Source organism: Ictidomys tridecemlineatus, chromosome 14, assembly GCF_052094955.1.
Source record: "Ictidomys tridecemlineatus isolate mIctTri1 chromosome 14, mIctTri1.hap1, whole genome shotgun sequence".
NCBI classification, from domain to species: domain Eukaryota; kingdom Metazoa; phylum Chordata; class Mammalia; order Rodentia; family Sciuridae; genus Ictidomys; species Ictidomys tridecemlineatus.
Genome location: NC_135490.1, coordinates 4,533,877 through 4,561,809, shown reverse-complemented (window position 1 = coordinate 4,561,809; position 27,933 = coordinate 4,533,877). Strand labels below are relative to the sequence as shown.

Below are 27,933 nucleotides of genomic sequence, written 5' to 3'. Positions count from 1 at the left end.
AAAAACAATGAAAAGATCTTTACTGAAATAGGTCAAAGTGTTAGAAATCAGGAAAAGCTAAAAATATCCAGGTTAAAAACTTTCCACCATAATTATTCACCTGCCTGCCCAAGTTTCATTTTCTAAGACCACTTACATGTAGGGGAAAGATTTTCCCTCCTCTCCTTCATGTCTCGTAATCTCTTCTCCATTGTGCTGTGGTGGTCACTAATTCGAGTTGTGGGACTATACATCGATGAGTCATTATCTGACAACAAAAATTAAATGTAAGCTCAAGAAAACAGCTTTGCATTTCCACAATGTGACTCCTTTTAAGGAATCCTGCCCCACAGCCTTCTCCTTCAGCATCACGCCAACACGGATGGGTGCCACTGCAGTGTTGGCTGGCACCGAGCTGCACAGGCCATACCCTGGCATTGTGATGGGCACAGCACCCACTGGTATCAGCAGACCTACCTCAGACCCCGCGTCCTCACTTAAAGATGAGGAAACACCTCGGAATCACACGGCCATGAAGAGGCTGCAAAGCTGAAAGCAACCGAGCTCCTACACGTGGTGTAGACCCAGGTTCCAGAGCTGCTCCCAGGAACCCCAGCTCACAAGCTCAACACAGCCACCCCTGGCAGCAGGTCTGGTGTTCCCAACTCCAGAAGGATACAGCATTTAAGGTTTGCTTTTTTCAGATAAGAACTAATATCAATAAGAAGACAAACCAATGCAATCTGTTTCAACAAGGCTTAGCAAGGTTGCTCCCAAAGGTTCCACCAATCTGGTAAACGATGGAGACCCTGCTGGCCCCTGACGTCTGCTGGGCTCCCAGCAGGCCCCACATCAGCTCTGTGCTCCTTCCTAGGGTAAGGCCACTCGGTCTTACTTGTGGCCCCTGGGCCCACCGGGCAGGAGTGAACCCAGGGCCAGGGCTGTTGCCTGAGGCTGGGCCTACCTGGGGTCATCTTTTGCTTTTGTAGCTCTTCAGTCATCTTCTCAAATTTCCTTTGAAGTCTTTTGTCATTTTCTGGTGTTTTAGGAATAAAATCTTTGGGCTGCATACACTTACGCTGTGGAAAGGGGACATAAAAATCAATACCATATCACAATTGGTTTTAAGATAGGAAACACTCTTTCCCATACGCTTCTGATATAATCTTTTAAATATCACTAATATTTTTTGCATATATGTAAATTGGAAACTTTAAAAGAGACAGAATTTGAGAGTTTAAATGAAAGGCTGTGTACCATGCAGTGTTTCCTGGCTCTCGGCACTCATTTTCCTCGAAAATTCGTAGAACTAGCTTCTTCATATTTTTTGCTATTCTCACATCATTTTCCCTCCAAAAATCATGACATAAAGTAATCACTTTGTATTGTATTACTATAACTAAAGAAGGAAACAATCATTTAGTCTTTCCTCCTTGCCTTAAGCCACAGTAACTCCATTCAGCCAGTGAAATCCAAATCCTAACTACTCACCAACACCTGAATCTCACACCCGGGATCCAAAGCCTCAGCTAACTTTCTAGCCTTCCCATCCTTGAACAAAAAGGAGACAGACATCCCTTTGAGACCACTTCAGCTCCGACTTTCCTGCTGCCTTCTGTCCTTGGCTTGACCCTTCTGTTCCGCTCTTGAGCCCAGAATCCCATGAATATCCCAACTTGCCCTCTGCCCTGCACCCGAGCTCTCCAGGTTAAAGCCACAGCCCCAACTAGCTGACGTGGAACCTAGTCAACTTCCTTAGTCTTAGCGTGAACTGCTTTTAGTCCTTCAAGGCTAATGCCCACACTTCTCAGGATCTGACTTTTAGTAATGCATTCAATCATTTACTGACAATGTTATGTGTCTGGCACTGGCCTTGTTACCCAGAAAGATCCTTGGATCAAGAATCTTGCACTTCTGGTAAGAAATGGTTACCAAATACAGCTCAAACTATACCTCCCAGGTGCCGGAGGTTAACCTCAGCAGACACATGGCTGCACAGCATGAAGTGCCCCGAGGAGGCTGCTCTGTAACCGTAGGGCCACACAGTGCAGAGAAGGGCTGTACAGCCTTTGACACTGCTTACCACCAGGGACTAATGGCTTGCCCAGAGGACTCTACAAGGGATAGGGTCAACTAAGCAGCAGAGGACAGGCTCTACCTGTTCTGGCTCCAAGGTGCTCTGTAGATTTGGAGCCTTTGTTACTTTGAGCTTCTGTGAATCCTTGGTAACTGAAGCCCATCTGTCCCCACGGTTGCAGTGGGAGAGATCGCAAGCTCTATAGACAGGGACCGGAGAGCTGGCACCAGAGGAAAGAAAGCTTCAGCATGCAGGGTGTCAGAGGAGATGCCAGGGAGAAGGTAACATTCACAGAGAGCCTTCAGGAAGCTGGAAACCAAGTGGTGTGGATGGATTTGGGAGAAGCATGTTCCAAATGGAGGGAGGAGATAATGCAATAAATGGCTCAAAACAGAAACAGTCCTGGTATGTCTTGATCAGCAAGCCAGACTGTTAGGCTAGGAGTAGAACTGACATGGACGAAAGCAGAGAACTTCCAAACAAGGTCTCAAGTCATGTTTAATTTGCAAATTACAAACGGGCACGGTGGTGCATACCTACTAATCAGAGGCTGAGGCTAGCAAATTTGAGGCCAGCCTTATCAACTTAGTAAGATCCTGTTACAAAATTAAAAATAAGAAGGTCTGGGGATGTAGCTCAGTGATAACAAGCCCCTGGGTTCAATTCCTAGGATAAAAATAAAAATTGCAATTGCATTTAGAAAAGGAAAGTTTTATTTTTAGACAGAATTCAAGTATATGAGCAGTCATTATGCATCAGATCAGCAAACAAAGATCATATCCAGCATTGATCAGCATCAAGAAATACACTTCTAACAGAATGTAAAATGTGTATTCTGAGCCAGTAATTTCTAGGTATCCAATCTGGAGATATAAAACTCAAACACATCCCACAAGTAAAAAGCTTTGCAGAGGCTGACAATGACCTAAACACACTTGACCTGGGGAGAGGCACATCCATCCACGCTGTGTACCACGGTGCAGAGACAGTTCCACAAAGGACCTCAATGGCAGACCATCGAGACCCACTCTCAAGTGGAAAAGCAAAAGCAACCCCGCAACCACCACTCACAGCTGCAGAGCCCCAGGCTCAGAGCTCACGGGCGAGTGCAACACGTCTGTTCTGAGGCGGTCCTCCAGGACCCTCGCAAACTGAAAGTTGCTTATTTAGAGAGAAGGGGCATCAACAGATATCTGTGTTATCGGGGTTTCCTCGATATTCTCTCCCCTGGCGCAGTTGGGAGACTGCTGGGCACGCAGCCCACACTCATTCCACCACTGCCCTGACGACCGGGTGCATAGAGGCCATCACGTACCACCTGGAGAAGCCACGGCTGCTTCATTTCTAGGAAGTGAGCCATTCACGTGTGCCCGATTCAGTTTGGACAAAGTCTTCAAGTCTCTAGCAGAGATTCTAGTCTAGCTTTCACTTTCATAGGAAGCTACCCTCAAAACTGTGAAACAAGTCAAAAACTGAAGAGGCTGCAGTTCAAATGTGAACTGGACTCACGTTGAGGCCGTGTCCTCAACGCTGGCTGTGAGGCAGACCTCCTGTAATAATGAAGGGCTCTTCACACTCAGATGCGTTTGCACTGGGCTCTTGAGATTCTGCAAGGAACACAGACCTTTGGTACAGGTCTAAACTGAGTTCTAAGCAAACCCTGAAGCACCCGAGGTCAGCAACTGCTAGTTTTCCACTTGGGTCAACCACGGATTTCCCCTTTTCATAAATCAAAGTAGTCATGGGCCAAGATGAACTATAATGTGCCAAAACACCACGCGAAGAAGATGACGGGATCACCAGCGTGACAGACGACTCTGGAAGATACTTCCGGAAGCCCTGTCTTCTAGGGGTGGGTTGCCCGGGCCTGCAGCGGATGGCACACTCACCTTCCTCCTCATCAGGCACGGCAAGAGCTCGTTAGTGTTGGTGGCAGGGAACAGCGACTCCTCCACGCGTGCTCCGGCTGTCCTGCACCTGTGTGGTGAAGATGAAGAAGCACTTAGGAAGGGTCTCCGTCACCTTCACACAGCACCCGACCTGCTCGCGTGTCAGCCATCCAGGAGATGCAGGCATGGGTCATTTAAAGTAAGCACACTCAACACCAAATTCAAATCAATATACATTAAACTTTGTCTTCTCCACTCGGTGGCGTTTTGGTACATTTAAGAGGCGTAGCAGGTACAAGCAGCACGGTTTCTATGTAACATTTTTAGGCTTGTAACACTTTATACTCACCAGCGCATGACACTCATGAAGGTAAAGCAGACACTGTTCAGTGTTTAAGAAGATCAGGGTGAACAGGTCGTAAGATGAGGGGGCAGGAGGGACAAGACAAAGTTGAAGCCAGAGACTTTCCTCCAGATCCCTTCGCATGCTTGTCAGAGGCCCCAGAGCACCAGGTGGGCAATGCCATGACCTTGGAGCTGTGCCTTCCACCCCAGCCCTCCACTGCCACTTCGGAGCACCCTGCTCATCCCCTCAACCATTACCCTCCCTCTGGGCACCATCACTCAGATCTAGACAGCGCATCTGCTTTCCAAGGGACCTGCAACCTCCGATTCCCTTGTACCACCGAGATCTCAGAACATTCTCTCTCCAACCCAAGTCAAAGACCTCCCGTCACTCCTGTGTTTGCAGGATGCTCTCACCCACCTGTGGGTCAAGTCTTATAACATGGCCCCTAACCACATCTCTGGTTACCTCTCACAAGCCTGTCACTGGTGAGCGTCTAATATGCAGCAGATGTTTGAAAAAATAACGTACTAAAGAAGTGCAATGAGGAATGCCTGCCCACAGGTATAGAATCCACCATGACACACCAGAAGAGGAGGAAGTTTCAGAGATGTGTGTGATGTACGTGGTTTACACAGAACGTTAAAAGAAAAACATGACGTGACCAGGGCGGCGAGTCCGGAGCTCAGAACACCCCTGTTGTTCCCGACACCCTTTTGAGCACATGCAACAGCAAAACTGTTCCACAACTGGCATCGCCTCCTTCAAGTTCCCAGGCCCTGTGGGTGCACACAGGGTTTCAGGACCTTGGCACCAACAAACTGCCCGCAGACACGAGTACAACCGTCTTCAAGGAAGCAGGACGCAGGAGGAATCTGCAAAAGCGTGGAAGAGCAGCAACTGTTGGAGAGGAGCACAACCAGGCAGAGCACAATGGACGCCCGCAGGCCAGAACAAGCTGCAGCCAGAGCAGGTCCCAGGCCCAGTGCTGTGGAGGAAGACTCAGGACAGAGATCCCACCCAGAAGCACAGCTCTGGCAGAGACACCAGTGTGAGCAGGTGGCACTCTTGGGAAACACCATTGGAAAGAGGGGATGAGCAGTCAGATGGCCAGAGAACTGGGCACCTCAGGGCTGCAGGCCAAGCGCAAGAGCCTGGGGGATAGGGCCGAACTGAGCAAACTTTAGGTAATGAAACAAAGTCCTTAACCTTTGGTTAAGTCTACTCAGATAAACACGATTTTCTCTTACCCCCAGAAGTCCCAATAAAATGCCAGGAAAACAGAAAACCCAACAAAAGTGAAGAGTAGATAAGAGCTGTCTGAGGAACTACAGCGCAGAGAGAAAGGAAAGCCAGGCCTGGCAGCAGGAGACCCGAGCCCAGGGGTTCAAGTGCAGGAGCCGAGAGCAGAGGGCTGCTGGACCTCGGGCAGGGCGCACGGGAGCCTGTGGTTGGGGGGCCCTCAAGTGCAGGAGCCAAGAGCTGCTGGACCTCAGGGAGGTGTGAAGGAGCCAGAGCCTGCGGACTCGGGTGGAGGAGCAAAGGGCTGCTGGACCTCAGGGAGGCACACAGGAGCCGAGAGCTGCTGGACCCTGCAAGGCTGCAGCAATGCCCAAGATGGCCAACCGACTGGCTTTGGATGCAAGGATCCAGGCCAAGCTCTGGGAGAAGAAAGCTCCACTTGAGGAGAAATGTGCCCTGGTAGACTCAGAGCCAGTACAGTTTTACAGTCTTAATACAAATGCAGACAACTGATTTGATGAAAACTTACGTAGATTGGAATAAAAACAGGAAGATTGCAACTGTGCAAACAGCGGGTACATGTACAAGAGAGCAAGGTGCCCTGGAAGGAAGCTAGCTACAACCTCTCCCTGTCAGAGTGGTAAGAATTAGGTAGGGAACATCCAAATAAATCAAGACAGCAGCATGGCCTGTGCTTGGAACAGTGGGGGCAATAGCAACCCCTGTGGAAACAGCATGCCTAGGAGCCAAGCAGGGGTCTGGAAGGACGGCTGTTCTCCACCATGCACCTGGGAAGGGGGTTCACCCGGTCAGTATTATGTTCCACACACACACTCCATCAGGATAGGGAATGAAGCTGCTCACCCGACATCTGGACCTTGCCACAAAGCAGCACATACATGGTCCCATTTATGTGAAATGTTCAGAACAGGAAAATCCAGAGATGGAGCAAGTCAGTAGATGCCTTGGGGTCGGGTGATGGCTAGAGGGTAGAAGGTTTCGTTTCCAGGCAATGAAAATGTTTTAAAATTGTGGTGATGGCCACACAACTATGTGAATGTTTAAAACCAGTGAAATATTTTAAGAGAACTGTAGGCAATTAAATCTTAACACACCAAGAACACGAGACACTACCGCATATCCACTCAAATGGCTGAAATTCAGATGATAAATACCAAAAGATGGAAAAATGCTGGTGAAGATGGGGAGAAAACTGAATGCTCACTCACTGCTGGTGGGATTACAACCACCTCGGCACCAAGCTGGGAAACAACCCAAGAGGAAAGAAAGCAAACATGTATCCATAGCAACTCCAACCAAATAAGCACAACACAAACCTCTCCAAACCCCTCGGCTGGGGAGCGGATAAGCACACTGCGGCACAGCAACAGAATGCTACTCGGCTGTAAAAAGGAAGCCCCCCCCCCCCAACCCGCACCCAAAAGACACCGCAGACCTCAGGAACAGAGGAGCCAGGCCAAGACGGCATGCAGGCACCACCCGTCCCCTCCCTGTCATGCAGGGACCTGGGCAGGAGACAGGCTGCCGGTGTGGGCCTGTGGGAAGGTTCTGGGTGACCACACGGTTCTGAGTTTGGTGGTGGCGACTTGATGCATTTTTCAGAATTCAGCAATCTGTACTGTTAGAATGAGCATCTTTATATAAATTGTGTTTTTATTTTAATTGTACATGAATTTTTTTTTTAAATGTGGTGTTGGGGAATCGCACCCAGCATCTCACACATGCGAGGCAAGCACTCTAATACTAACCCACAACCCCAGCCCCGTAAATAGTTTTTATAAAGCCAATTTTGATAAACCACGCAAGCCTGTAGAAAGCCTATTAACTGCATGGTGAGCAGAATACTGGCCCCAAGAACAGAGATGAGAAACCAGGAGGAGGGGTGGAAGAGAATAGGTATGGCTGGCTTCTTAGGTGGCCCCTTTCTCAAATACCCTTAAGTTATGAATTTCAACCCTGAACAGTTTTACCGGCTTCTCACTTCAGCAAAATATCACTTGTTTACCACTAAGGCCAGTAACAACGTGTAAGAGGAGGAGGGGCAGTGCACACAGCTGGACAGAGGCGAGGATGGACAGACGGGGGCAGCTGTCCCAGCACCACGCCCTGCCCTACCGTGAGCACACGGGTGCAGCTTGGCTGGCTGGAGCACTGCTCAGGCCGGCAGGCAGGGGCCTCCACCTGAGGACCGGAGGCTCAGCCCAGAGCATCATTTGCAAATGGCTTCCCAGCTGGTAGCTCCAGGAAAGGCTGGAATAACGGGCAACGAGGCGGTCTGCCCCCTGGAGGTCCAGCTTCCCAGCAGCTGGTCGGGATCTGAAGACATGGAGGACACAGTCCCCGGATCCCGTCTGCCTGGGCTGAACTACTGTCCCCACAACGAAGCAAACAGGTCTCAAGGCGGGTCCTGTCACTGCGAACAGCCTGCCCGTGAGCTTTCATAGTGACATCTGCAGCTGCTACAGGGAAAGCCACATCCACAGGCACTTGAGGCAGATCTAGTCAGACAGAAAGCTTCCATTCCCATTTTCTTCAGGAAAATAAGATAACACTAGCCCCCCACCTAGTGGTCAGAAAGAAAAGTATCTCAAGAAAGCTCTAGAAGTCAACTCTCTGACCTTGGTCCTCTAGCATTGGAGCTCCAGAGCCCATGGAGACAAAGGGGCACCCTCCCTCTGGGGAGCCCTGCTCTGCGGAGCTCCTGCCCCCAGGCTTCCCGCGGCACACCTGCCTGGCCCTCTCCGGTCCAACCTCACTGCCACGTGGCCCACTGTCATCACTGTCCTCTGAGCCCCGTCAGCTCAGCAGCCTACTCATCCCCTACAGGGACGGTGACCGTCATCTTTGATGACTCCAGCTGCAAGCACACATGTCCCTGTGTTCAAGGATGAGCCCAAGCAGGGCCCCTGGGAGCTGGGAGGAGAGAGTTCTGGGAGCACAGGGAAAGCACAGGCGAACCTGAACTGGCTGTGGGCACAGAGCCCCCGCTGTGGTCGGGCTCCAGGAGCTCGCCTGCCTGGGCAGCCCCACCCCCCGTCCCCGTGGGGCCCCAGCATAGTGGGCATCTCCACAACACTGTGCTACCTCCTGGACAGCCGACCGGGAGACAGCCTTAGGACTCCGCCTGTGAAAAAGGAAAGAACTTTAACAAGAGCACGCGAGGGCAGGGCACTGGAAGGCAACACCGCAGCAGGTAACTAGAGCAGGACAGCAGAGCTGCCCCTAGGCCATCTGCTGCTCAGCAGCCCTCGTTCCCGACGCGCACAGGAAGCCAGCGCCAGCACATTGAGGCCCACAGACCTCCTCCATAAGGGACCACAGGACGAGGGCTCGTTCACCTTCACACTAGGGGTGCAAACACTGCGGAGATGCAGACTTTCCGAAGGGCGGGCAGACAGAAGAGGGTGAAGGCAGCAAGTTTCCTGCTCACCGACTTTTCTTGAAAACACGTGAGCAGTTCTGGAAGGCCCCAGTTCCCCTCCACACTCACTCGCCTGGCCACACTGTCCTCCCACGGGCCCCTGCCAGCGCCCTCCTGGGTCTGCAGCAGGGGCTTCTGTACTGCTGTGAGCAGAAGGCTCGACTCCATCCTGGATCTTATGGAATGTACGCCCAGGATGTAAAAACCTCCTCAGTAAAGGGGACAACGCAGTTCCTGGTCTGGTGACACCTTCAGTATGTCACAGATCCCAATAAGCTTGCCTTGAGCTACACAAACGCCGTGGCCATGAGTGATGTGCTCTGGCCAGTGCTGGAACTGGACAGACTAGAGCAGGAGGAGAAGCCTTCCAGCTTCCCAATGGCTGCCACATGCTGCACCACCCTCCAGAGACAAAGCCAGCCCATGTGAAGTGGCGTTTCCCCCACTTGGGGCAGAAGTGCTCAACACCCTCCAAAGCCACTCACAAGACTTACCAAGCGTAGAAGCCCCTCCAGCTGAGGCAGCCTTCAGACCTCAGCCCGAGCCCACCCATCCTGAAGCTTCCCCAGGAACCCTGCCCCACTCACGGGGCTTCAGAGCCATCGTGGGCAGACCCTGACCTTCATGGAGTGGGCGAGCACTGTGGAGAAGTGCCCGAGGTGTGACCTGGACAGCCACAGCTGGCCATCACCCATACTGGCAATTCTTAAGCATTTGGACATGAAAAATGTTGGGTCCTGGAGAATTTGACTGGCAGGTTTAAAAACCATTTGTTCTTTTGACACAACTTCTCAGCACACAGTGGGCTTGACAGCTTGCAGCAGGAAGAACAAGTGAACTGACTCCGATGGCCAGCCTGTCCGTCCACCTCCAAGGAGCCCTCCATGTCCGAGTACACACCACCTGGGGCCTGCTCCCCTCCAGCATGCAGACCCAGGGCACAGGGACAGAAGGAGCATCGACTCTGGCATGGGGCAGAGGCACCAGACAGGGCCACACCAGAGGGGCACCCATGCAGAGCACAGCCCAGAGAACCAGAGCCGCAGAATGAGGGCAGTGCACAGGACCGGAGGTCAGGATTCGACTGGGGTGGATGAGTGTCCATCAGGGACTGGAGCTGCGTGAGGAGCATCTCCCCTCAGGCAAGGACAGCCTGGCCCAGGGTGTGGGTGGCAGGCGGGGCCATGGTGCTAAGGCCCGTAAGTCAGGACAAGAGTCCCAGAGTCCCCAGAGCAGCTGATAAGACAAGCAGGGAAGGCGCGCTCAGCAACTGCAGCTGGAGCATCCCCCTGCCAGGCCCAAGTCCAAAACCTGTGGATTCGGGATTTATGGGCTTGGTCAGAGGCAGCCTGATGGCCGTCTCCCACCTTCCTAGCTCCCCCCATCCTGCCGTAGGCTTTCTCAGAAGTGTCCTCCACAGCCATCTAGGTGGCCTCCTTAGAATGAGACACCACCATTCCCCGAGGGAAATCCCAAGTGACCTGGGAGTCTCCCAAGATCAAACACAGGTCACACTGCACGGGCACACTCCTGGCGAGGGCAAGGAGGACCGGTTATTTACCGCTGAAAGGGCTTTTGCCCACGCCAAGTGCACTGCACAGGGAGCCCTTGGCCATGAGGAAGTGCCCCACCAGCACACCACCCGAGGTCAGTGAGAACAGGAGCTGTGGGGCTTCCCAGGGCACTGCCCACAGTGAACTGGCGGTCCTCCACAGCGCCAGCCTCAGGAAGCCCGAGAGTAAGGGACAGGCTCAGGGCTCCAAGGTAGGTGGTGTCCACAGGGTTTCCCATGGACACTGCCCGTGGCCATGAGGACCCGTCCACAGCCTGGGAAACAGCCACCCAGGGGTGATGGGCAAGGACCCTCCCCGGGTCAGTGATTAGTTTAGAAATTTAACTTGATCAGCGTTCCTTCACAGCTTGGCGGCGAGAGCCCAGCTGACCTTGATTTCTTCCGTCTTCAACACAGACGTTTCTGCTGCCCAAAGGAAAGGTCAGAATCCTCCCAGTGGCTATTAGACAGCAAAATGGGATTCTAGTGACACCTAGCGACCTCACACAAAACGTACACACCACAGGAGAAACAGGGGTCATGGGACAGTGAATAGGCTGATGTGTGACAGATGCGAGGTCATCGCAGCTCTTACCCGTGTTCCGGGGAGAGCTCAAGTAAGCTTAGGACAGTCAGGGGAACGCAAATGCAAACACCACTCCTCACCTACACACTAGGAAGGAAAGGTGCTAAAACGGGTGTCCTTTGACCTGCTTGAAACAGGGGAGATGAGCAGTTTTCCAGGAGCAACAGGCAGCATCTATGAAGCATGAATATAAAACCCTTTGAACTCAAACTAGAACCAGGGAAGGACTCCTATGTCTGTGACAGAGGCCGAGGCCAGACAAGGGAAGAGTTATGTTCCCCACAGGCAGGCAGAGTCTGCAGATCTATCACAAAACATTTCTATAACTCTGCATCACGTACAGCCCCGATAGAATCCTAACTAGAATAGGGTTTGTTCTGTGTGTGTATAACTTTGTCAAAACACTTCTACCATCATATGTAACTAAAGAGTGAAGTACGATGTTTAAAAAAGGGCTGGGGATATGCTCCGTGGTAAAGCGTCCCTGGGTTCAATCCAGGGCCTACCAGACTGAAAAGATCAGTTCAAAACACATTACAGTAAGCCTGTCAGACCACAAGGGGGGAGGAAAAAACCCGGAGTTCCCGGTGAAGAGATCAGATAACCAGCAACGGAAAAGAGAGTTACACTGGTACCAGACACTCACAGCAAGCACTCTAGGTCCCACTTCTGCCTACTCCCAAACCAACGCCCAAGTACAGTCCGCACCGTGAAGAGCTCTGAAGGGGGGGAGAGGCAACCCTAAAGGGAGCATCTGTGGTCCCCACTCCCTCCTCCCCACGGAAGGAGGGCAGTCTCTGGGGGAGCAATGGCGCTGGGCAGCTCAAGGCACCAGAAGAACCTGCCGTCACTCAGCTGGACAGACCAGGGAGAAGCCTGCACAGCCAGGTGCCAGGTAAGGATTCAGGGAATAAAGGACCAGAAAGAACCTCACACCTCAGAGGACAAAGTCAAGTCCCCTAGGCGGACCACCTGCAGCTAAAGCTAAAAAGGCTAAAAAGAACATCCCCAGGCTGAAGATCACAGTCTGCATTTCAACTTTCAGGGAGTGAACTTTAAAACAAAACCATGGACAGGCACAGTGGCACACGCCTGTAATCCCAGCAAAGTCTAGGAGGCTGAGGCAGGAGGATCGAGTTCGAGTTCAAAACCAGCTCAGCAAGTGAGGTGCTGACAGTGATAAAACACAAAACAGGGCTGGAGATGAATTCAATCCCCAGTAGCACCCCCCCCACCCCCGCAAAAACAAACAAACAAAAACATGGGTACTCTAGAGTCTACGCAATATTTACAGCACATTGGGTTGACTGTAATTTATCTCAATTATAGCCAGGACCGTCTCAAGAGAGCCAGGAGAGAGGAATTCAAAGGCTCCCAGAGAACTACACCGACTTGGTCTTTATCATACACATCAGATGGCCACATTGTACTCCATAAATACCCAGATCATCAACTAAGAAGCAATCTAAGCTAGCAACTGAAGAATCGGCATGCAAGACGGCCAAGTAGGCCTCACCCTGGGAACGCGAGGTGGCTCCCCACACAGGGCCACATGCGCCCACTCTAACAGAATGCAGGGAAAGTGCACGCATCTTCCAGATGCCCAGGAAGCACTCAACACACCACTTAATTAGGAAGAAAGAACAAAAAGCCAGGAATGCGGGGAGCTCCTCAACCAGGAAAAGCATCCACAGGGCAGCAGTTGTGGCTCGTGGCAGAGCGCTTGCCTGGCACACACGAGGCCCCGTGTTCCATCCTCAGCACATGAAAATAAAGGTATTGTGTCCACTACATCTAAAAACTTAAAAATCGACAAAAAGCCTCCGACTACCGTCACACTCAGACACTGAAGGCTCCTCTCCCGAGGTCACACCTGTTCAACATGCTAGAAGCTCCAGTGAGGGAAATTAGACAAAGAAGAGAAACACAAGGCAGCCAGGATGCCAAGAAGATGACCTCTACTTGCAGACGACCCAACACTGTGTACAGAAGTTCTAAGGAATCCACGAACACCTAGAACAAGTCTAGCAAAGTTGACAAATGTAAGATACAAAGATGGGGTTTAGTTCCAAATACTCCAACCACCTAAAATTCAACAATGACATTAAGAGGACAATTATTTACACGAAAGTGACAAAAATATTTTGGAATAAACTTAATCAATGGAGTACACAGTTTGTACACTGAGAACTACAAAAAACACAAAGCAAAAAATATATCTTGTCAGGCACAGTGGTACACACCTATAATCCCAGTGGCTCAGGAGGCCGAGGGAGGAGAATCACGAGTTCAAAGCCAGCCTCAGCAACTCAGAGAGGCCTTAAGCAACTGAGCAAGACCCATTTCAAAATGAAATAGGAAAAGGGCTGGGGTGTCAGTAGTTAAGCACCCCTGGGTTCAACACCTAGCGCACACACAGAAAAACATTCATGGATTTAAAGATTAAATATTAATACAGCCACATGCTCCTGATGAATCCAGACTCAACACAATCTATCACTCCCAGCTGCTCTCCACCACCCCATTTTTATCCTCTGCTCCAGAAGCGGACACACCAATCCTAAAATTTACATGGAAATGCAAGGTACCCTCAGTAAACAATGTTGAAAAGAAAAATGAAGTTGGAGGACTCTTGTCCCAATTTCAAATTTTACTGCAGAACTAGAGTAGATCAAGACTGTGTTAGTGACTCAAAGATAAGCTTACAGTTCAAAGGGAACTGGGGCTCCAGGAAAGAGCTCATGCATTTATGGCAACCAGTTCTCAACAAGGGTGCCGGGACCACTGAAAGGGAAAAGAACCATCTCTTCAAAAAACGGCATTGGGTCAACAAAGGTGACTGCATGCAGAACAGTAAAGGTCGAAGTCCACTCACATCACGCAAACACCGACTCAGGTGGGCGCAGACCTAAGCATGACAGACCAGTCTGTAGGCGCACCTGTGCGGATCCGTGTGTCCTGGGATTGAGCAGTGATTTCTGGGATACAACATTTAAGGCACAATGAGGTGGGGGGAGAGATGAACTACATATAATCAAAGTTAAGACCTTTTCTTTCAAAGGAGAAAATGAAAACCCATAAAACGGGAAAAAATGTCTACAAATACACGTGATAACCATCTTATAACCAGACCACATAAAAAACCTGTCAAGTCACCCGATTTTAAAATTTGAACCATGCATTTGAATAGATGTTTCTCCAAAGAAAATAACAAGACGACCCCTAAAAGCTGCTCGGCGTCATCGGTCATTAGGAAACAGCTTTGACAGGGAGACGGTGGTCTATAAAGCCCACATCGAGCGAGACAAGGGCTGGGGGAAGCCGACCTTCACACATCACATGGCACAGCCACTGTGGAAAACAGTTGGGCGGTTCCGCAAAAAACCGCTTAAGCACACGGGCGGATCCCATGAGAGCCAGGAGAACACACGTCTACCCAAGAAACTGAGGATGCACACTCACAGAAAAACCTGTGCACCGACGCGCACAGCAGCCGCATTACAGCAGCCAGAAGCTGTCGATGAGCGATTTTACCAAGCCATTAGTGTCAGCAACTGCACTAGCCACACCAATGGCTCTTCACTACACAGTTTGTAAAAAAATAAATAAAAAAACCACATCATCACGACAAGCCCGAGTGTGCACGACCCGGACAGGCAGATCCAGAGGCACAAGCTGGGTCCCAGGTTCCCAGGGAGGGGCTCGAGGTGCGACTCCTGGCAGCTCAGGGTTCCCCAGTAGAGGAGGGACCAGAACTGCCTGTGGAAGGTACAAGAAACTCTGAAAGGATGGGTGGGCTCTGATGTGAACTTTATTTCAAAATAACAAAGGCTGAACAATTATGAGATGGAGAATTATTCATTGAAAGGAAAACCCCTGAGGAAACAAACCTTCAGGAATGAAGACCAACAGAAACATAAGCAACGTTCAAAGTCAGACAACTATTTAAAGCAAAATTTACAATATCTCAGAATTCAGAATTCACAATCCACAGGAGAACCCTAACACAAGGCAAGATGTGCATCACCCAACTCCTGTGGCTAACGAGCACCCATGATCAGAAAACTTGAAACCCGAAACTTTAAGCATCAATTTTGCTTAAAATGATTTGGGTTTGGGGGACTGGGGCTGTAGCTCAGTGGCAGAGCACCTGCCTAGAAGGTGAGAAGCACCGGGTTCAATCCTTAGCACCACATAAAAATAAAGGCATTCTGTCCAACAACTACAGAAAAATGGAAAGACTGGATTTTGTAACACTCCAAGTTTTAGATTTTTGGAATATAGATATTCAATCAATAAAGTCTACAAAAATTTTCCAAAATCAGTTACTTCCTTCCGGTCCCTTCTGTAATTGGGATACTCAACACGTGTGTTGACTTCTCGGCAGACTTAGAAATGGATATGTTGTAATCCTCAAAAGGAATCACTATTTAAAAAAAAAAAATATGGCAAGAGCTATAGCTTTGAAAGTCAGCTCAAATAATCCCAAATAGGAAAGGGGCAGAAAAGCATAAGACGCTTACCTCTCCAGGCTCGGAAGGGTAAGATCAGCAATGCCCAGGGGGCAGTGAGCACCCCAGTGCCCAGATCTTAGTCTGATGCTGCCCCAGAGAGGAGCCAGGCCCCTGAACAGGTGGCGGATTCCACAGCTAGGGTAAAGCAGGTGCGAGACAGACTTATCTCACCTTGTGGCAGTAAAGAAGTGGTCCAAAGGCAAAACCCACAGTGCCAAGAAACCAGCTCAAAGCTGCCACTACCAGACCTGAGCAACAGGAGCCCCAGAGAGTAAAACATCTTGATGAGTCGATGAAAAACAGGCATAAATGGGTCGGGAATACTCAATACGGAAGCAAGCAGGCATGTGCGGGTGGTGGACGGCACACAGGGAGGTGGTGCTGGGCGTGGAGAACAATAACCAAGAATCATAGGTATAAGACTGGACAAGAATCAGGCACGATGCTGCACCAGAGGGAGGGAGAGATGGGGAGATGCCCAAGGAGCAGAAGGCCTGGGCGCTAGCTGACACCTCCCACTGGCAGCTCTAAACCATCAATGGTGTGGGAGCCACACCCGCCACACAGCTACTTGGGAGCTGGAGGAGGGGGTATCACAGGTTCAAAGCAGCTGAATGAGACCCTGTCCCAAAATTAAAGTGCTGAGGATGTAGCTCAGTGGTAGAACACCTGGCTCAACCCCCAGTACCACGTAGATAGGACAGTGCAAATCTCAAACTCTGCCAGGTGACTGCAGTAAACATGACCACCAAGGGCAGGTGGGGCACCCCATCACTTAGGGAGCTTCTGACTACCCGATCTCAGGACAACCCAGTGAAGAGCACCCGTTTTACACAAAAGGGTGCTGGGATCAGGAGGCAGGATTCTCACACATTCAAAGTGTACTTCCCAAGACATCTTCAAATGGAAATTTCAAAAAGAAATTTTCAGAGGAAAGTATTCTGCTGTGGTGTCACCTAAAGGCAAAGGGGTTACAGGCTTGGTCCCCAAGGTGGGGGGAGGTGGTAGAGGTCCTGGGCCTCCTTTGGACTGTGGGACTCCAGCTCCTCCTCTTGCTTTAGGCCATGGGGCAGTTTGTCCTGCCACATGCTCCTGTGCCGCAGTCTGGCTGGGCACAAGATAACTGAGCCGCCACACAGCCTTGTAGGTTCAAAAGAGGAACTCCTTTATTCTCTGCACTCCCGAGAATGCCACGCACCCGGCCTTCTCCCTGGGAAACACCACTCACACACACCGGAAATCCCTCCTCCGGCACTTCCCCAACCAAGGGGAACTCCCCAGGAATCCCCATGAGAACTCCAAAGTAGCAGGCCGAGGCAGCGGACAGCAGGGGTCTAATATACAATTGAATATACAGCTTAACATAACCATTGTCATCTCAATGGCTTGCTGGCATCACCTCTCAATCACTCCGTTCTGGCAAATATGCCACTCGGCTTTGGCCCTCAACACTCCTGTCCCACGCACCGCAGACCAGAGGATAAAAGCAATCACCCCAGCCTCATCCTGCACTCAGCTTCCAAGACCAGGAGCAAACCGACCTTTCCTGGGCAGCATCTCTGGTGACATATTGTACTAATGTGAGTCGACAATGTTCATCTTAGTTGAAGTTTAGCTTCCTGTAACTGCTTCTCCCAAGTAGTTCTCCCAAAACTGATCACATAAAACATCCACTATTAGAGCCACACAGAATTAAAGCAGATCACAAGCAGCAATTAAGCCCCAAGACTCTTCTACATTCTCACTACATTAATGAAAGCCTTGAGTAATAGGGCCCAGGTGGCCGTGGGGCAAGGCTGTGTGAGGTCAGGGTCCAGGAGCTCTGGAGGGGCCATGAGGAACGCCTACTTTCCATCAATCTTACTGGGACCTTAAAACTGGTCTAAACACTCGAGTCCTAGAATTTGAAATACTGTTGGTCTTCATTTCCTGCAACAGAGCTCCTAAAACCCTTGAAAATTCCCAAAGGAGGGGTCTTCTGCTGTTCACGTGGGCCCACTTTCACAAGGCCTGCGCTTGTGCCAAGACTGACTCGGGGTGGGGCCCTGGACGGCTGGTCCTGGGAAGCCTGGTGAACACCAGAGGCCTGGAGCTTTCCGCCCCATCCGCACACTTCTAGCAAAGCGAGGGGTCAGGGAGGGGATGGAGATGAAGCTCTGTAGCTCTTCAAAGGGGAGTCCAACAGGCTCGGGCTGCTGAACAGGGCTGCAGGTACAGGAGGCTGGCACACCTGTGCCCACACCCCAGGCCTCGCCCCAGGCGTCCTTTATCCTGTATCCTTTAGAAGAAGCCAATCACGGAAAGGAAAGCATTTTCTCGAGTTTTATGAGAAGTAATCAGTAAACTTAGAGTCCCGGCCGGGGTGGCATCTGTTCTGAAGGAGCAGAGGCCAAGACTTGCAGTTTGCCTCTCAGGTGGGGACAAACGCATGGGACCACACCCCTACCTGTGTGATCCAGAGAAGCGAACCAAAGTCTAGGACACCCAGCTGGTGCTCAGGGTGCTGGAGAACAGCTTGACATGGAGAATCCGCAGACACCTGGTATCAGAAGGCTAAGACCACAGAGCCACCAAGCGTGCGTGTTCCCAAACGTAAAGTCCACTGATGGACAACAGTAGGGTACAGCCTCAAGACTCTTGGGAGGACATAGTTTTCCGGAAGATGCCACAGGGAAGATGGGCTCCCAGGTCTGCAGCCGCAAGGCCCTGCCTGCCCTGCCTTAGCATTCCCCTAGGTAAGGGGTTATTTGAGGTCTGTCATGTCCTGGGATCTCCAGAGCACCTGGTGTACCTCTCTGCAGGTCACTGCTGAATGCAGAACTACTTCCAGGATAAGTGGCTCAACACAGAAGGGTCCCCTGTGACTCAGGCCCACCCTCCAAACTTAACGCTCTCCAGCCACACCCTCCTTTCCTTCCACACCCAGTCTCTGCAGCGCCAACCACCCTCAACCCATCCAAGGGCATCCACTGTTACCTCACAGCCCCCCCCCCCCCCCCCCCCCGCCATGTGCTCCTGAGCTGGGGCCCCATGACCTCTTGGATCACCGCCTTGCAGGGACCTCACAGCCTTCCCTCTCCCGGTCGTGGCTGCCTGGCAAAGCCCCAACCCTGGTTAGCACAAGACCCCTGCTCCCTTCTGCTTGAGGGCCACTGGGCAAACCACTGTCCTGCTCCCCTGGCCTCACAGACGTCCTCAAGCAAGCCCCGAGCACAGAGCTGGCGTAAGAGCTTCTCTAACCACTCTCCCCTGTTCCTAGACAGCTATTTCAAGTGTTCTCCTTAGCCCCGACACTACTTACCATGCCTCATGCTCAGAGGGAAGCCTTACTTCCCCTCACTAAGGAAGCAAACAAACAAGCACCCCCCTGTGATCCCAGAGACTGGGGAGGCCGAGTTAGATGATCAGGCCTGAGGCTAACCTCGGCAAGCTAGCCAGACCCTATCTCAAAACAACAGAGGGACTGGGGATGCAGCTCAGTGAAGTGTCTTGGGTTCAATCCCTAGTACCAAAAAGAAAATTCAAAATAAAAGATCTCCTGACTGCCACATCTACTCACTTAACAGGAACTGCCCAGAACATCTGCATTCCCTCCTGCACTTAGGAGGATGGTCCAACGACCTGTCCTTGACCCTGCCCACCCACTGAGGTAACCCACAGCCCACCTGCACTGGTGGTCGGCTCCCTGTGCCTCAGCCTCACTGAGTCCTGCACTGGACCCCCTCAGGCCACACGCAGGGATGCTACAAGACTCACCACGCTGCCCGCCTCGCCCCGTTGCTGCACTTGCAACCCTCTCCAACTTCCATCTCAGGGACTCCCATCTTTATTACTCCCACAAATCAATCAAATCTGCTCCCCAAGATGCCCTGTGGCTCGGCTGCCGATTCCAGGGGTGACCTCAGAACTCCTTTACTCGGCCCACTGCTGCTTTGAAAGTGTCACCAGACCTCCAGAACCCTCCCCTCCTGGCTGCTGATCTTCCAGGAGCACTCAATCCCAAACCTCTCCCTTCCCTTCTATGTCCACCAAGGAGCTCCTCCAGCTGCCGGCTTTGACATCTGCAAACTGAACTCCCACACTCCCCCTCAAGTTCCAGACATCTGCCTGCCTGACGTCTCCACAGCATGTGGAGTAAACGCCTCTGACTCGGTGTCCAAACAACCCCCAACCCCCCAGTAAGCCCTCCTGAAGCCTCCCCAGTCAGTAGGTGGAACACCATCTCTGGTTCCTCTGGCCTCAAATTCTCAGTCATCCCGATTTCTTCTTCTCTACAAACACCAAATCCTCAGGGGATGTGCTTTGCCCTTACCTTCAAAACACCTCCTGACCCTCAGTGCCACACTGCGGCCAGCAGGTCCAGCCTGGACTCCAAGCCTGTGATCTGCTGGCCTCTGCCTCGGCCTGCTCTCTACACCACGGGCCTTGCACACTCTGCTCCCACGTCCCTCTGAACTCAGCCTCCACCTCCACCTCCCAGTCTTGCGATGGCTGTAATGTGTCCCCAAATTCATGTGTCCTCACCCCCAGGAATGTAGTCAGTGATCACATTTGGAAACAAGATATTTAAAGAGGCAACCAGCCACAACAAAGTCACCGATTTAGGCCCTAATCCAATCTGATCAGTGTCCTGGCAAAAAGAGGTCGGGACACAGACACACAGGAAAGACCCAAGACAAGGGGAGAAGCAGGTTCTACACAAGTCAAGGAGAGGCCTCAGGACACAAGCCTGGGGACCCCTGGAGTTTGGACATGTGGCCATCCCGGCAGGAGTTGGCTTGTATGCTCCGCCCCCGATACCCAGCACACTGCCCCTCAGGTCTTCACACCACTTGCCCTCTAGACAGAACTGGTTCACACCATACCCATTTCAGCTGCAGAAACTGAGGGCTTGAAGAAGTCAAATGTCCAATAAGAGGTAGAGGGGAAAACTACCTAGTTTCCAACCCATGCAAAATATCAGCAGTAGGTTTCTACTACTAGATAACGTCAACAGAAGAGCGGTACTTACTTTTCCACCCAGAGCACGGATACGAGCTTGGCCCCCATCTTCTGGGCTTTGTCCCAAGTGCTCTGGTACCCATCTTTGAAAACAACATGAGTTACTTGTTTGTTGAAAGTTTTTGATACCTGTAGACAAAACACAGAAAACCAAAAGTACATTACTATTTGCTCAATTTCTTATGCACAAGTGATCAAAAAGGATATGTTAATCAATATCTGTGAATAAAAGTGTCCAAAGCCCCTACACCTCCGTGTTCCATTCTGGCACACTGATGACTGTGTACTGCTGCTACCGACGTAGCTGGTTAGAATGGGTGTCTGCCACCCGCTTACCTCTGCTCCCCCCAAAAAGGCAGAGTCGAAGCTACACGAGGACAGATGAGGGGAAAAGTGGGCCAGAGGAGGCACACGGCTCAGGGGCAGGACAGAGGGAACCATCAGACCATTAAGGCTCCTGTGAACCACCGCTCCTTCAAGTGAGACAAACTCAGAGGACACAGGAGTCGCATATCCAATATTAAAAGCACCTAGTATTTCTAATCACTGCACTCCCGATAAGATGGGAAGATGACCTCTTGAAAGGATCAGACTTGGAGGCACTCGAAATTTTTAAAATGAGAAAAAAGTTGTACATAAATATTGGACACTGAGGTTGAGGAAATATCCCCGACAGCAGAGCACACAGGAGATGGGGAAGTAAGAGAAACATGAGAAGCACAGGGCAGAGCAGGACCCACCACTGGACTGCACCAATTAAAAAAAAATGGAAAAATAAGATGAAAAATATCTTTATTACTGGACTGGGGGGCGGGGACCAAGCCAACCCAGGGGACTAAAGAAATTACAAAAGAAATAATCAAAGAAAAATTTCTTAAAACTTCAGGACATGCATACTGAATCACGGGAAATCCCCCAGGGGCCCAGCACCAGGGTAGAAGCAGGGCCACGGCAAGCACATGTAAGAAGTCAGCAGGTTTCAAGATGTCTGGAATAAAGAACAGTCTTCCAAAGGGCTTAGAAAGGGGGTGAAAAGGGAAAGTAGCCCCCCCCAATAGTAAGAAATAACACTGGAAGTGAGGAAATAATGAAAAAGCCTTCCAGGGAAAAATATGTGCTACCATTTTATAATCAGCCAGACACCAAAGGAGATGGTACAATTCCAACATCCAGAGCATCAGAAAATAAGCCTTTTAGGTATCCTTTCTGGATGTGGAATCACCCCCGTTTTGTATGTTCAACTTTTTTTTTTATAATCACCTCTGGTCCAGTGGACTTGGATAATGTGATGGATATTGACATCTTAAAAAAAAAAAAAAAAAAAAAAAAAAAAAAAAAATCAACCTACTATATGACTCCTTTCATTATCTTTATCAACATAATTTATATGCAATATAGAGGAAGTGGAATATGAAGGATATAACATTTGGAGAGAGAATTTTTTTTTTAATATTTATTTTCTAGTTTTCGGTGGACACAACATCTTTGTTGGTATGTGGTGCTGAGGATCGAACCCGGGCTGCACGCTTGCCAGGCGAGCGCGCTACCACTTGAGCCACATCCCCAGCCCTCGTATGTTCAACTTTATTGAAGGAATACCTGCCCTTGGGCTACCTGCAGTTTCAGCTGCCCTTGGTCCACCGGCATTGCCCAGGCTCCAGGGTCCTCACTGACACTGCCCAAAGGTCAAAAGCAGCCTAAGATCGCACCCCAAAGCCAAGGTCTCTGGCCCCACTTATCTTCTAGGCCCTGTCACATCGTGGAGGGGGATCAGTACATGAGGCATTTCAAGAGGGACACAGGCCATTCACAACTTACTGCAGGACACCGTTAGGATGGTTCTCCTTCATTATAGCTGCAAATCCTTTTACTATGCTCAATTAATAAAACAAATGGTAGGTTTGCATGTATGGGGAAAAACAGTCTAAGCAGGGTTTGGTATTATCAGTGGATTCAGGCATCCCCTGGGGTTTTGGAATGTGTTCCCTGGGGATAAGCAAGCTGCTCAACAGGGGAAACAAAGGGTTGTTGCTTTGCCAGGTCTGTGCTGTCAATTGCACACCCTGCCCATGTGTCCTTTTAATATCGCAAGGGGGAGCTTGAAATGCAGTCAGGAATGGTTGGGCTGAGATTTCAGCACAAGACTGACCCCAGAGAGCCACTCAAGCCCTTGGGGCCATTTCCCCCAAGGCCTTTATCGAGTTTAGCAAACTAGCAGCACTTCTAAACACCTTTTAAGGAGGTGAGGTTGGTGAAAATTGGAACACATGCGTCAGAACAGAAGGGGGTCTAATGAAATCCCCAGGTCCAGTGTCAAGAAGCCAAGGGCTGCATCTAGGAACCAGGTCAAGGACCTGTAAGCTGGAAACCTGAGTCCCACATTCCACCTATTGGATATGGAAAGTGAAAAACCCCAAGGCACTGTGGCCTGAGAAAGGGGAATGAAAAGGAAAGTCACACATTGATGAGTCTTTCTAAAGGTAAATCCCTTTCAGACACTGGCTGCAGGCAGGGAGAAAGTGTTTCATCAAACCTAGAATGATTCTCCAGGAAACACTAATCTCTTCCAAGATAACTCCTCCAGGTGCTGGCCACTGACCCCAGCCCAAGGACTCAAACTCCCGAGTGCCCAGACATGCTCACAAGTCACTCACAACCTATAAGCCCAGTCCCTTCCTTTGTTCGGTGACTCATTTTTTCCACCGGGAAAGTGGGTTCATTCCCATAGTTATAGTCCTATTCCTGAAAAAGGTTGAAATTATTTGTGAAGTTTGCGTTCAGCCAGGTCTCTTTGCTTAACACTACCATATCCAGTAAGATACCTCTCTCCACTGCAGGCTGGATTTTTATAGAGTTGGTCCCCGATTTACCATGATTACACTTTTTTTTTTTTTTTTGACTTTAAGATACACAAAGCTGGGGCTAGGGTTGTGGCTCAGGGGCAGAACGCTCACCTAGGATGTGCAAGGACCTGGGTTCAATCCTCAGCACCACATAAAAATGAAGGTATTGTGTCCGACTACACCTAAATAGAAATACACAAGAGTGGAACACATTAGGTCGGAGTTTTGGTCTTTGCCCTGGCTGGCACTAAAACAATACTCTGGAGACGCCGGACAGAGGGATGCTGCAGTGGTTCCCCACCGGCCACGAAGTTGACCCTGTGCTGTGCTGTGTTAAACGAATTTCTGGCATTCCGTATTTTCGATTTACAATGGGTTTATAGGAGAACATAACCTCATCACGGGGGTGGGAGGGTCTATAATCCAATTCCTCTTCCTGCAAGTCTGATCTCAGCCTTTGATCCTTTATTCCCCAGGAGTGGCTAGGGTGGTCAAACAGCCCCCTCCCCTGTGTGAAATTTAGAAATTCTGGTGGGGTAAGGGTCTCTTTATGCCCCAGGCACCCTTTGCCTCATCCTAATCCTTACATTTTAATTCACCCTGGTAGACTCAGTCTATACCAGCCAGCCTCTCAGATGCCCAAACCACACTTAATTCACAGCTAAACTTGCCAGCAGAGTAGTCTATGTTCACTGCACCGTTTCCTCAAATGTCAAAGCCTGGACCAATCTAGATCCCCTTCGCCCACTTCACAGAAAACTGGCACTGCCGAGTTCAACAATAACCTTCCAGTTCTCAACCTGAAGTACACTTGCCATGCAGCCTGCGGATATAGCTCAGTGGTAGGGTGCTTGCCGAGTGTGCTAGAGGCCTTGGGTTTGATCCCCAGCATGGAGGACAAATTTTTGATAAAGTATATGTGCCATCCTATGTGTCTTGCGGCTCTGTGCATTTTCAAATTCCATCTTAATTTATTTATGTACTGGGGATTTAAGCAGAGGCACTTCACCGCTGAGCTTCCTTCCATCTCAGCCTCTAGGAGTCACTAGGTTACAGGTGTGCCATCACAAGGGCCTCAGACTCCATCTTTAAACTCCTTCCCCCACTTGCCTTCAGCACGGCCCCCTCATTTATCTGACATTCCTCTCCCTGCCTCTCAGTGCTCAGCAGGCCTCTTAAGCACTGCTCCTCCTAACCATGCAAGAAGGACAATACCCACACTCATGGCCTCATCTGACCCCCATTATCATGTCTCTAGCCTTCAACACCTCAAGTTCCAGATCTCTACATCCAAACATCGAACAAGGCATTTCCAACGTGCCCAAATTCACAACCTTTCCCTCAGAAACGCACCCCTTTTCCTGCTTTAACAGCACTATGCACCCAACACCAATGCCGGAATCAGGACTCACTACCGTCCCTCTACACTTGAGACCTTCCAGACCAGCTCTCAACGCTTCCTCTTTTGGTTCTTCCTCCCACCACTTCCCACTACCTGGTCCTTCGTGTTCTAAGTAATCACACCTGATGGAAGAAAAGGCAAATGCCAGGCGTGGTGGAGCACTCCTTTAATCCCAGCAGCTTAGGAGGCTGGAGCAGGAGGATCACGAGTTCAAAGACAGCCTCAGCAATTTAGTGAGGCTCTAAGCAACTCAGTGAGAACCTGTTTCTAAATAAAATATAAAAAAGGGCTGGGGATGTGGCTCAGTGGTTGAGCACCTCTGAGTTCAATCCCCAGTACCAGGGGGAAAAAAAGGCAGGTGCATCTCTTTACTTCTAAGACTGTTATATGGAACACCAGTAAAATGAATTCTTACCTTTGCCCCCATATCCAAGAGTTGGTTTGTAAATGTTTTCGAGTAATTCTCTGTCCCACTGGAAGACCACACCTCAACGTAGGCCACAACATCTGAAAACACAAGACGCTCACGTGAAATACACACTGGTCATTTCAGCATCCCTTTGCCCAATAGATTTTGCTCTTGTTCTGTTGAAAAGTTAAAACTTAATAGTACCAGTGTTATTTATGGTACTCAAAAACTTAATCCAACACCTTTCCTGATATCACATTTTGCATTTCTAATACCCAATGCTCTTCCCAATTTCCTAAACAAGGTTTAATTATTCCAATGCAGGAGTCACCTTTCTGGAAAGGGACAGAAAGTAAATATTTTAGGCTTTGAGAAACAAAAAGCGTCTTCCGACTATTTAACTTCATGGTCACAGCCTAGCCACAGGCGGTGTTAATGAGCTAGGATAGCTGTGTTCAAAAAAACATGGGGAAATACGTTAAAATTTGTCATTTTTTTCCTTTTTAACTACTTAAAAATGGCAAAATTTCTTAGCTTGCAGGTCCTACAAAAACAGGCAACAAATCAGATCTGGCCTTGGCTTAGGGCACTAAAACAGTACCTCTGTTTTAGTTGATAACTTCTAAAAACCTGGTGTTTTAGAAGAATATTCCTTGTGTCACTGGTAAACAACTGAGCCAAGCAACAAGAAGGTCAAGTTTACTTTACAAGATACTGAATAGTATTAGGAAAATAACTCCAGGATATTAGAGGGCATGTAAAAATCACTGGTCTTTTGACTCAGTTCTTATGCTACCCAAGCTGGCCTATACAGACTCCTTTCCTCCAGTGCCAAGCAACAAGCACCTGGCCACTGCCTCAATCCTCAGCTCTTGCAAGTGTGCAGCCAGCAGAACTAAGAGCAGCGGGTGGGGGTCAGAAGATCTGCCAAGGGGCTCACCCCCTGCGGGCTCTGCAGGCCAACGTGCAAAACAGAGATACCCCAACTCCAAGCTCTAGCCTCTCCACTTGTAAAATGCCAGTTTCTGCGGCCGGTGGAAGGAGCCACTACCACAAGGCACGCACCCTGCGGGACACTGAACGGTCACTCTGGATGTCAGAGCAGCAAGCCCGGGAGGTGGTGTCACTTCTTTTCCGGATTCTACAACTGCCCACGCCCCTAGAGTCACTCGGCCATTCAGAGGCACCGGGCTATCTGGGAAGGGCGAGTCCGAACCCTTTCCTCAGTCGCCTCCCTACACAGGGGCCGCGGATACCAGCCGCCAGAGCGGGGAGCAGCCCCCCGAGTTGGGCATTCGGGGGGAAGGGCATCGGGGGCAGAGGGGACCGGCTGGGGGCGGAGGGGAGACCAGTGGGGAAGAAGAGAGACCTTTCGGGGTGGGGACGACACTGGGGGGACCCTGGGTAGGAGAGGGGACGAGCGCGAGTGGAAGGGGATGGAGGGGCGGGCGGCCGGCAGGGCTGCTCCCCGCAGGTCCCCGCGCGCCCGCGATCCACCCTCAGCGGCGCAGCCCGGCTTCGCGCGCGCGGAGCGGGAACCCCTCACCTTTCAGGAAGGCGCCCCCGGCGGCTCCGGGGACGGCCATGCCGCGCGGCTGATCGCGACCCAGGGAAACCGCGCGGGGCGAACGGACAGACGCGCACTGGGCATGCGCGGGCCGAGCACCGCCCCTCCGCGCTCGGCGAGTCCGAGCTCCGGTTTCGCGCGCAGCGCGGCGCGGCGCGGCGCAGGGCCGGGCGGAGGGGCGGCTGGGAGGGCTCGGCGCGCCCGCTTCCCGCCTCCGCGCCCAGCGACCGCGCCCTGCCGGCGGGTGGCCTTCGGGCGCTGTTGGCGACCGTGAGCCGCACCGCCGCCGGGTCGTCCCGCGAGGCTCCTCCGCCCAGAGCCCGCGGCGCCCGGGCTCGAGGGGCGCCCCGAGACCTCCAGCCACGATCCGGGGGGCGCCACTCCCCGGGGGGCTCTGCGGCCGCAGATTCCGGAGCGGAGGGCTGCGGGGCGGCCGGGGGCCGGGTCCAGGCGGCAAGCGTCCCGCCCCGAGGCGCGATCAGCCCCGCCAGCCGCCGGTGAGCGCCCGGGAAGGAGGCTCCTGCTGGTTGATAAAGTTCTGCTGAATCTTCCTGAAGCACCCGGCTGAAGCGCTAAGGAGAGAAAAAACCAAAACTAAACAAAAACACCTTCCTCCACCCTCGCTCTCAATTCCATCTTTATTGCATCAGAAAACGTGCTCCCTCCCCACGGAAAGCTAGAGGGCTCCTTTGTAACCTGGTGCGCCCCAGCGCCGCCTCCACTCGGGACCTTGGGAAGCCCCAGTGCCCGCACTCGGCCACCTCTCAGCGGGAATTCGTCTCGACTGGCTCAGTCAGAACCGTCACAACTCTTTAGTTGTCAAGTTGGCCTCAAAAGCAGGATGGGAACTCCCACTGGGCCATGTAGCAGAAGGCGACCTGGGTAAGGAGGATCAGGATGGAACCGGGCGAATCTGATCAGCTAGCAAGCCATTACTGTTTGCAATTAAAACAGATGGGACTTTTAGGGGCCTAAGGCTACCAGCACAGTTGCAAAGAAACTCCAACAAGGGTCCAAGAATGTGCAAGCAAAACGTCGAATCAATCAGATTAAAGATATTAACTTAATCTCTTAGTCTGGTCAG

At 51.0% G+C, this 27,933-nt stretch overlaps 1 protein-coding gene across 4 annotated transcripts in view; it reads right to left on the bottom strand.

Annotated features, from left to right (window-relative positions):
* Nucleotides 1–26,943, bottom strand: part of Mcph1 (microcephalin 1) — a 193,111-nt gene extending 166,168 nt beyond the window's left edge. For 2 of the 4 annotated variants that reach the window (XM_005334356.5, XM_078030761.1), the window contains exons 1-6: nucleotides 26,829–26,943; nucleotides 25,289–25,380; nucleotides 20,639–20,757; nucleotides 3,946–4,033; nucleotides 944–1,058; nucleotides 137–247 (exon numbers count right to left, since the gene is read on the bottom strand). In XM_005334356.5, the coding sequence (XP_005334413.2) occupies nucleotides 137–247; nucleotides 944–1,058; nucleotides 3,946–4,033; nucleotides 20,639–20,757; nucleotides 25,289–25,380; nucleotides 26,829–26,868 (565 nt within the window). In that variant the 5' untranslated portion in view covers nucleotides 26,869–26,943. Of the gene's footprint in view, nucleotides 1–136; nucleotides 248–943; nucleotides 1,059–2,137; nucleotides 2,277–3,945; nucleotides 4,034–20,638; nucleotides 20,758–23,582; nucleotides 23,654–25,288; nucleotides 25,381–26,828 lie in introns of those variants that run through there. The other 2 variants (XM_078030762.1, XM_040292039.2) reach the window with 2 other exon arrangements.
* Between the last annotated feature and the right edge of the window lie 990 nt (nucleotides 26,944–27,933).